The following is a 10,788-nucleotide window of genomic DNA, read 5'->3' as shown; positions in this document are numbered from 1 at the left end:
GGCCGGGGGCTACAGACCCCCCTGTAGTCCCCGGCCCTGGAGGGCATCGGGACCTCGCCCCCTCCTCCGGCACGGCACGAGTTGACTCACCGGGGATTTCCACCCCTTCCCCGACTCTGCCCTAGTCAGATGCTCTAGGCGAGCGCGTTGAGCCCTTGATCCCCCGCGTGGCTTGACGCGGGTGTGGTATTCGTGGTGCGGCGGCTGCTGCTGAGACGCCTCCTTGCTCAGTCTTCCTGGAGTATAGAGGCAGGGTCCCAGGCTGGAGTGAGAGAAGTCCCCGCCTCCACATGCAGATGTGGGGGTCTCACGCGCGTGGCTGGCGTGGGAGAGAGGAGGCGAGGCTGCAGCGGGAGTTAGTGTGGATACCGCGCATTCCAGGGCCAGATAAGGAGGCCGGGAGTGCTGTCCAAGGGCGGGGGCGGTGCTGTCGCTGTCTCAAGTCTCCAGGAAAGACAAGCTGGGTTTCTCACAAGGGGGAGGACTGCCAACTGAGCAGAGGTGTCTCCAGCCTCCTTTGCTGTTGTTTGGGTTGAATTTAAGAGCTTCCACCCTTAGGGGCCCACTGGATCTTCTTTCGATCCAAATTCATTCATCCACCCATTCATCCCATGCCACATGTCTTTCTGAGCACCTTCAGTAAGCCGGGCAGCATTCCAGCAAATGAAAACGCACTACATTGTTGACCTCCGATGAAGTCACATTTACTGAGGAAACCAGACAGAAAACAAGAAATACAATCATAATTTCCATAATTGGCAAGTGCTGTGAGGATAATAAAGTGAGATGCTGTGATAGAGAGGGCTTGGGGAATGTGGCTACTATAGTCTGGTGGTCAGGAGTCTCCTTTGAGAAAGTGATCTTTAAACTGAAACCTGAAAGGTGAGTAGACAGTCGTTCAAGCATAGGGGGAAGGAAATACCAGGTGGAGGAACAGTCGGGGCAATGATTCTGAGGTAGGCATGGGGGTGATTGGAGTGGACGGCATGGTAAGAGGAGGCTCACTTCCTGAGCCCCCTCCCCCAAAGCAAGGCTAGGTGGGCAGGGCCAGGCCATTTTCAACAGTGGCCAGCTGTGGGGGAATTTGGAGCTGAGAAATGACAAAATAAAAAGCTCTCTTTGGTGGGGCTTCCTGGTGGTGCAGGGGTTGAGCGCTGGGTTGAGAAGCTGCCTGCAGCCTCTACAGTGCCGGTTCGATCCCCGGCTGCTGGGTGAGGGTCCCACATGGTGCGCAGATCTCTCCTGCCACCCGCTGCTCCCCTCAGCAGTGTACTTGGGTCCTTCTGCCTGCTCTGCTCCCCGCTCTGGCTCTGGTGAATTCTCTCACCCTCCCTTGCTTCTGACTGTACCCAGTGCTTGTATAAATAAATAAATCTTTTTTTAAAAAAAGCTCCCTTTGGCTTTGTAGAGGTGGCAGTATAGGGGAAACCTGATGGCTGGGGCTGGGGGAAGGATTCATCTAAGGCACAGAACTTTGGGGAAGGGCATCTTCCTTTCTCCTAATCTCTCACTCAACAGACTTGTTATGTCTTTCCTTTCCCTCCAAACCCTGTCACTAGTACCACTTGGTCCATTTCAGGCTGTTCTGAGCCTGGTGTCCTCCTGAATCTCTGGGAAAAGGTCAGGACAGCCTCCACAAGGGTGAATAGGAGACAGGGTCTGTGTTTAGCCAGGAGCCTGATACAGGGAGGACTATATCTCTCTAGGGGGTGACTCTTTTGCCAGTTCAACCTCTGGGCCCTTTTCCTCTTTCAGCAAAGGATAGAGGGCTTTAAGCTCCTGATTTATCAGAGTTCTAGTGGGGGGCCTCAGTTTCCCTCTTCTCTTCCTTCTGAGGATGTCTTGACAACCTGCTGGGTTTGCAGAAAGTGAGGAGGATTGAGTCCAGTCTTCTCACCTCACATCCCTTTAAGAAGACAGATGTTTTGGTCACTCCCTGAGGTGCAAGGGCTGAACTCACTTCTTATTTCTCTAGGAAGCTGCCATATATCTTTCTTTTGGCCACCTGACTGGAGAGAGATGGTTACCTCACATGATGGGAGGTGGGGACAGAGCTTACCACGAGACACACCCAGGGTTTCTTGTCCACTGGCAAGTGTGCTTCCCAGACCTGCGACGGGTCCTCGATTCTCAATTATGAATCCCAGAAAGGGCTTAGTAGACCAGGACGGCCCGTGTGTGTGTGTGTGTGTGTGTGGGGGGGGGCGCATCTGGTCGGGGTGACCCAGCGGTCAGGCCACGGTTCAGACTCTCCAAGGAGACAACCACACAGCCTTAACCGCTGTGTGCTGCAGCTGCCTGAAAGGACCAGAGCAAAAGCGCGAGTTGTAGAGCGCCCCCAACTGGGCCAATCAAATGCCAAGGAGTGAAAGCCCACACCAATAGACAAATCGCTCAGTGCCCTGGTATTATAAACGAGCCAATTGCGGTTCTCCTGGCCAGACAGCCAGTGTGTTAAGGCCCAGCGAGCGAGGCATGGGCCAAGCCCCACTCCCCGACCCAGCAGAGGGCATCGGGTGCCCGGGGCCCTGTCCGGCTGGGGAACAAGGGGCCTCTGTGTGGTGATCTGGGCGGGGCAACAGTCCCCGCAGACGTTCACAAGCTCTTCTCTGTTCCCAAACTAGGACGGATGTCCCTTCGCCCAGGGGGACCAGCTGCTTCTGTCAGGCTGAGTACCACGGTGCCCCTCTGTGGGGGCGTCCAGGAACTGAGATGACTGGGTAACCCTGGAAGCCCCCCATTATTCCCAGGTTTACTAGGAACCGGCCTAACCAGCCTTTTCTGAAAATGTGTTCCTGGCATGCATGTGGTTCTTGCCAGGCCTGTTTCTAGGGCCCTGGACCGGCCACTTCCTGAGCCCCCTCCCCCATTTAGCTATCGGCTGAACAACCCTCATGAAAGGCAGACACACTGCACCAGTTCCTTACGACCCACCCCCACACTCCCAAGCTGGGGGGAGGCCATAATGTAGGCCTCTGATCCTCTGCCCACGCATCTCTTCCCACCCCCTCCCCCCACAGCTCAGTTTTCCTTGAGAAGGGGGGGTGACTCAGGCTTTCATGGAAACAAATACCATCTCCCCTCCCTGCATCTCCCCATGCTGCTGGGCTGCACGCCCCCTCACCACTCACATGACTTCAGCGCAGCTGCGTGGTCCTCCCAGCCAGGACCTCCCAGACTGTCTCCTATGGCTCCCCCACCCCATCACCCCCTCCTAGCCTTCCCACACAGGATGTGACTGGAGAGGCGAGTGAAGACTCCACCCTATTTGTTCCAGGGGCCTCACATCTGGATTTCATCCTGCCTGGGAAGAAGGGTGCCAGCGCCCTGCCCACCCCCATGGGACCCTCTGTCCCCGGGTAGGGCTAGATTGCGCTGACGAGAACAGACTGTTGACTGGTACACTCAGTCAACATCCCCTCCCAAGGAAATTGGGTGGAGGGCACCTAGTTCTGAGCTGTGTGTGCGCGAGTCAGGAAGAGGGTAGCAAAAAATATTAGTTAATATTTATTTAATGCTTATGCTTAGCGTGCCTCATGCAACAGGATTTCCCCATCACTCTTGTGGAATGGACTTTCTTCTCTCCATTGCACACATGAGGACATTGAGCTGAGAAGCTGTGTTTTGTGACTTGCTCAAGGTCCAAGCATGTCAGAGGTGGAGTGGGGTTGAAAGCTGGATTGCCTCCAAAGTCTGTGTCCTTAAAGATGATATGACCTCTGGGATGCTTGAACCTCAGGGCCGCCCTAATGTCTCCCCAAGACCTTATCTTGGGAGCACCCATGGCCTCAAGGCTTAGACCCAGCCTGAAATCCGGGGAAGTGGGTGGTAATGAGTAGGGGATGGTGCTATCATTGGCTAGCATCTTGCTGACCCAGGTTGACAGGCTGAATGAAGCTGGAGGCCCCAGTGTATTCGAGAAAAGAGGCAAGTCCTCCAGGCCCTGCTCAAGACTTGCTCTCCGGGGTAGGCAAAGCTTCCAGAGGTCCGCTTTTGTGTCCCTATTGCCTTGCAGGGTAGCTTCTGTTCCTTTGAAAGACAGCATAGCCTAGGGGTTAGAGAGCCTGTGGAGCTGGTCTCTTTGGCTCTGCCACTGATAACTTTAGATTTTGGGAAAGTGAATTGACCTCTCTGGGATTCCCACTTGTAAAGCAGAGGTGATGATAAGTTTGACTTAATGAGTGACAGAGCTGGGACTCTAGCCAATCACGGCCATCCAAAGCCAAAGCTCAGGCAGCAGGCCCACCATTGACCTGTCTTTTCTCTCTGCAGCTCTGACAGCCTCATGGCCCCAGCCAGCCATTGAGCCCCATCATGGGCAGCCTGTACTCGGAATATCTAAGCCCCAGCAAGGTTCAGGAACACTATAATTACACCAAGGAGACAACGGACACTCAGGAGACACTCTCCCGCAAGGTCGCCTCGATTCTCATCATCATCCTTTGCTGTGCCATCGTGGTGGAAAACCTGCTGGTGTTGATTGCAGTCTGGCGTAACAGCAAGTTCCACTCGGCCATGTACCTGTTCCTGGGCAACCTGGCAGCCTCAGACCTGCTGGCTGGTGTGGCCTTCATAGCCAACACCTTACTCTCAGGCCATGTCACATTGGGGCTGACACCTGTGCAGTGGTTTGCCCGTGAGGGCTCCGCCTTCATCACCCTCTCCGCCTCTGTGTTCAGCCTCCTGGCCATTGCCATTGAGCGGCATGTAGCCATTGCCAAGGTCAAGCTCTACGGCAGCGACAAGAGCTGCCGCATGCTGCTGCTCATTGCAGCCTCCTGGCTCATCTCCCTGGTTCTCGGTGGCCTGCCCATCCTTGGCTGGAACTGCCTGGACCACCTTGAGGCCTGCTCAACTGTTCTGCCACTCTATGCCAAGCACTATGTGCTATGTGTGGTGACCATCTTCTCTGTCATCTTATTGGCCATTGTAGCTCTGTATGTCCGCATCTACTGTGTGGTCCGCTCAAGCCATGCTGATGTGGCTGGCCCGCAGACGCTGGCCTTGCTCAAGACAGTCACCATTGTGCTGGGCGTCTTCATCATCTGCTGGCTGCCTGCCTTTAGCATCCTCCTCCTGGACTATGCCTGTCCTGTCCGGTCCTGCCCTGTCCTCTACAAGGCCCATTACTTCTTCGCCTTTGCCACCCTCAACTCGTTACTCAACCCTGTTATCTATACGTGTCGCAGCCGGGACCTGCGGCGGGAAGTTTTGCGTCCACTGAAGTGCTGGCCTCGGGCGGCAGGGGTACAACGACGGCGGGATGGGACCCCAGGCCACCACCTCCTGCCCCTCCGCAGCTCCAGCTCACTGGAGAGGGGCACGCACATGCCCACATTGCCCACATTTCTGGAGAGCAACACGATGGTCTGACCAGCAAGCGTGCTTATAACCAGAACACAGCAGAGGGGTCTGTGGAGAAGTGCTCTGGCCTCAAAGAGAGACAAGGGGGAGCCAGGCATGAAGCCCCCCCACAGAACTGGGTGATAATGGACACTGGCTGGGACACTGAGCAGTAGGATAGCAGAGCTGCAGCAGGGTCCTTGAGTGACCATTGTGCCCCTTCAAAACTGAACCATGGGGAGAGCAGGGTGACAGTGGAACAACACTCAAGGGGAACTCAAGGATGGAGCAACTGATGACCCGGTACAAAGGATTTCAGCCTTTCAACAACTGTGACCCTGTGCCCACACCAGGCTCCCCTCTCTGAATTGACCCACCTGCCCCTTCGCCATGTTCAGTCAACCTCACCCCACTTCTCTGGAACCATATCCCAAGGGACTGGAGGCTTCTTTCCTGGGCCTAAATCCACAACTTCCCCAAATTTCATCAGCTGCCACTTAGGTTAGGTTTCATCTTCCTTTTCTTCTCATTCTACCGCATGCCAGGAAACCACAGGGTGGCAGTGGGGGGTGGGGGTGAGGCTAATCCCCTAATCCCGGCTGTCAGACCTCATTGGCCAATTGCACTATTTGTGCCACAGAGGCTGGAAAAACTGGTCTGGGGTGGGGGGTGGTGGTGAGGAGGGCTTGGGCCTCCCAGGGGAGCAGGGTGGAACTTGAGAAAATTTGGGGGAGCTGTTCAGAGCCCCCACCCCCAAAAACAACCACCCCCCAAACTACTCCCTCTTCCAGCCCCAGTGAACATAGTACCAGATCTCTGAAGGCGGGGCAGCCTTCAGCCCACAGTGCTTCCTTTCAAGTTGTACTGAAGTTGGAGGACAGGGGTGAGGGTGCCAGGGACAGTTGTAGAGTGCTTTCTCCTAACCTGCCCCAGAAGGACTTTGCTATAGTCTGTGGCAAGAGATACTGAGGTACGAAAAATCTATTTATATGTGTCTGTTAGTGTGTATTTGCGCGCGTGTGCGTGTGTGCGTGTGCATGTGTAATGTCTGTGATCCCTTCTCCCCATGTTTCCCCCACAATGGACGAATGCTGTCTGTCTCCTCAGCCAAAGAGGGGTCCAGCCCTGCACTGACCCCTTTTAATTGCTGGCCTATCTCCTCATTGATGAGCTGAGTGCAGCCCACCTTGGGGAAGGAAATTTCACAACTCAAAATGATTTTCTTGTGAACACAAAGGCTGGAGCACCTTTAGGACAGGTGCCACTTGAGTGTTGTCTCCTTCATAGAGGTCCCCAGATGTCCCCCATGCCTGAGACCCAGGTTCAGGCCAATAAACGGTTCTATTTCTCTTTTTGGTGCTTGTTGTCTTTTTCGGCTTAAGGTGGTAGTTCCACCATGAACTCCCTGTGGCTCAGTGGAAGATGGTCAGAGGAGGGTATCTGCTGTCTAAGTAATTTTTTTTTTTTTTTAATTTTCTAGAGGCATGTCTTATTTATTTATTTATTATTTGTTTGTTTGTTTGGTTTATACATGCACTGGGTACAGTCAGAAGCGCAGGAGAGTGAGAGAATTCACCAGAGCCAGAGCGGGGAGCAGAACAGGCAGAAGGACCGAAGTACACTGCTGAGGGGAGCAGCGGGCGGCAGGAGAGGTCTGCTCGCCATGTGGGACCCTCCTCCGGTGGCCGGGGAGCAGCCGGGGATCGAACCGGCTGCAGAGGCTGCAGGCAGCTTCGCAACCCAGCGCTCAACCGCTGCGCCACCGGGGAGGCCCTGTCTAAGTAATTTTTTGCCAACCTTTCCATTCCCTCCCATGGCCCTGCCAGGATTGCTATGGCTTCTAAATGCTGACCTTTCCCCAAGGGCAGCTGTTTGGCCCCTCCCTGTACTTAATTAGGCCCTGGGACCTTGCTTCCCTTCAAAGAGAGAGCCTGGCAGCAAGTGGGCCCTTTAGCCATTCCAACTACATATCCCACCCGGGAGCTGGGTAGATGGACTTGTGGGCACAAGCCCAGCCCAGATAGTCCTCCAAAGGAATGGTTGACCTTCATCAGGCACTTCCAGGCATGAATCTTTAGGAGGTGGGCTTAGAAAAGTTAAGTTCAGGGTCACACAGCCATTTGGGACAGTGTTTGTATGGAGTTGAACCCAGACAAGTGGGCTAACTCTAGATCCACTTAACTACGCTACAGCCGGAGAAAGGCTCCTCAACCCTCTACTTTGGAAAGAGGGAGTATGGGCAGCCAGGCCCTGCCAGCCCCACCCAGAACCAGTAGAAGTCCATATGGCCTGCAGCTGGGTCTCTTGCGCAGTTCTTGGGTAAGTCTCCTTCTTTGTCCAGAGGCACAGGGGTGGTTCCTTTGAAGATAGATCTGGAGCTTTGATGGGGACTGTTGGCCCCCCAAGCTGAAGCCCCACCCAGCAACACCAGGACAAACACTCTAAGAGGTGAGAGGGGAAGAACAGCCATAGGCTAAGAGCCTGCGCTCCACTGGAATTCCCCTCCAAGGATTCAGAGACAACCTCTGTTTGGAGACCTGAGCCCAGGCTGGGATCGGGGGAGGAGGAGGTACAGGCCAGGCCAGGTCAGAGTCAGTGAATTTCCCCCAAATACCCATGTGCTTCCTCCATGCCTGCCTTTAGGCTTCTGCTTCAGTGCCGCCTCCGGAGATAAGCCAGGCCTGACCACTTCTTCCCTCTCTATCTAGCCCTCACCTGATTTTCACCTGGCAGTATATTATATATTCATTTATCTGTCTCCCCGCCCCCATTAATACCTGACCACCTTGAACACTGGAACACATCTGTCTTATTCACCGTTTTGTTTGTAGCATCTCAAACAGTTCTTGATACATCCCCATTGCAGGACCTCTGTGCTCTTCCCGCAGACATCCTTGTGACACCCTTCTACCCTTCAGGTCTATATTCAAATACCACACTATGGTGATGCTCTTTGGGCATCTGTGCACATATAACTTATCCTATCCTCTTCCCCTTTCTGGTCTCTAATGTGCATGCTCAGAACAGTAGCTAATAGGTGCACAATAAATGTCAAATGACTGCAAGTAAGCAAGAGCAAATGATGGTCATTTCAGTGAGTACTAAGTGCTGTGAAGAAAATAAAGTAAGGGAAGTAATAGTTTTGGGGTATGGATGATGGTGAGACCAGGGAAAATCTCCAGATTTTCATACCCCACATTCTTTTTTTTTTTTTTTAAGATTTATTTACTTATTTTTGCATAGAAGAACTGGGGTGAAGGCCAGAGGGGCAGTGGGTAAGAGGATTCACTAGAGTCAGAGTATGGAGCAGAATAGACAGATTTACTGAAATACACAGCTAAGGGGAGCAGCAGCTGAGACAGGAGAGGTCTGCTGCACCCATACCCCACATTCATTAACAGCCCTTTGGAGATATGACAAACAATAATAACTATATGGTGTCTAACATGTGCCTGACATGGTTAAAAGCTTTATACCATTGAACTCATAGACTTCTCATACAAACTCTATAGAGCAGGTTTTCTGACAGATAAAGAAGTTGAGGCACGGAGAGGTCAAGTAACTGACCCAAGGTTACATAACAAGTGAGTGGAAGGCAGGGATTTGAACCCAGGCAGTACTTGGTTGAAGTCACATATGATCATATGATCTTCCATTGCATCCTGGTCTACTGATCGCTTTCAAATCTTGGAGCCTAGAACAGAATAGACCACCCTAAGGAACAAAAGATGATGTTTTCCTTTTGCCCTACCAAGGCTACTGGATCGAGGGAGCACCTCCTGCAGATTCTTCCACTCATGGGTTCTGATTGAATAGGTGTGGAGTGACCCCAGCAATGCACAGTTTTCACCAACCACCACCAATGATTGGAAAATGCATAATCTTTGAATCATATTCTGAGACACATTCTAGACTCCATAATGGAGAGCAGCACTGCCCAATAGAACTTTCTACAATCATGGGAATATGCCACATCTGTATTGCCCACTGTGCCTATTTAGCCCTTGAAATGTGGTTAGTGTGATGCAGGAATTGAATTTTAACTAAGTATAAAGAGCTTCAGGTGGCTACTGGCTAGTGTCCTGCCAGCACAACCCTGGAATCCATGCCTGGTATGTACAGCCTCTGAGCAGCTCAACTCATGGCTTTATGCCATCATTTCAACAAAAATTTCCAAGTCTTACCACTATTATTATAAATGACATTGTAACATCCACATAGCACTTAATGGTTTTTGCAATTAAAAAATGCTATTATTAAGATTAGACTCAGCCACAAATGGCAGAAAATACAAAATATTAATAATTTAAGTCAGATAAATTAATTTATCATATAAAAGGGCTCCAGAGGAAACGGATCCAGAATAAGGCTAGCTGCCCACTTTCCAACTGTTTATCTGCCTACCTACCTATCTATCCATTCACCCATCCATCTACCTACCTAGTTTACTGTGTTTCTAAGAACTAAGCATTCTCTTATATAACCATTCTCATAAAATTATCAAAATGAGGAATTCTGCAAACCTTGATTAGATTTCACCATGTGCTTCAACTTGGGTCGTCTGATATTTCCTCATGGTCAGAGTCCAGCTCCGCATTCGCAGAAGCACCACAGAAGCAATGTCATTTTCAGCGACCCTCAGAGACAACGAACCCCTCAGTGGCAATGTTGATTTTGCTCGTTGGTATCTGCCTGGTGTCTCCACGTCAAAGTTATTGTTTTCACTTTGCAATTATTAAGTGTCTTGTGGGTTGAGAAACTGTAAATATCCTGTTACTCATCAAACTTTCACTCCTTTAGCATCCTTTCTTGTCTGAATCAATTATTACTCACTGGATATTTTTAAGAAAAGCAGAGGATATCACATCATTTAGTTGGTAAATATGCTACTTTTTATAACAACATTAAAAAAAAACTTAATCACAATACCATTTTGATCGTACATCAGTAGTACCAACAGTGTGAAAATTTCCCCATCTCAGTTTTCATTTTAATATTTTATTTATGCAAATCAGAATCCAAACAAGATCCTCACATGGCATTTAGTTAATAAACCCCCAAAGTAATGTTTAACAAGTTTTCCTTTTCAACAATAGATTTAAATAGGTTAAACCTTTTAATCTTGTTTAGAAGGTTTAGCAAGGTTTTCTCCCCTTCTAGTAAATCATTTGTTGAAGAAACCACTTCTTTAAGAGCTTCTTAAAGCTTAACATTGGCTAAAGATATCTCCTTATGTCATTAAAATATTCCTCTGGGCCTCCCTGGTGGCACAGGGAGTTAAGACACAACCTATGACGCTATCCACAGCCACTACAGCATGAGTTCGATCTCTGGCCGGGGAGCTGATCCACATGGCGCAGCAGACCTCTCCGGACTCGCCCGTTGCTCCCCTAAGCAGTGTATTTCAGTCCATCTGCCTGTTCTGTTCCCCACTCTGTCTCTGGT

General features: G+C 51.1%; 1 protein-coding gene across 1 annotated transcript; it reads left to right on the top strand.

The window, feature by feature from the left end:
- Window positions 1-4,314: 4,314 nt before the first annotated feature.
- On the top strand, window positions 4,315-5,373 carry S1PR2 (sphingosine-1-phosphate receptor 2; the record flags this gene model as incomplete). The annotated part of the gene is made up of 1 exon (XM_084248858.1): window positions 4,315-5,373. The coding sequence occupies one exon, from the start codon at window positions 4,315-4,317 to the stop codon at window positions 5,371-5,373; it is 1,059 nt and encodes a 352-aa protein (XP_084104984.1).
- Between the last annotated feature and the right edge of the window lie 5,415 nt (window positions 5,374-10,788).

The sequence above is a fragment of the Talpa europaea genome, assembly GCF_964194135.1.
Source record: "Talpa europaea genome assembly, chromosome: 12".
In the NCBI taxonomy this organism is placed as follows: domain Eukaryota; kingdom Metazoa; phylum Chordata; class Mammalia; order Eulipotyphla; family Talpidae; genus Talpa; species Talpa europaea.
Note: the sequence above shows the minus strand (reverse complement) of the source record. Positions and strands in the feature narration are given on the sequence as shown.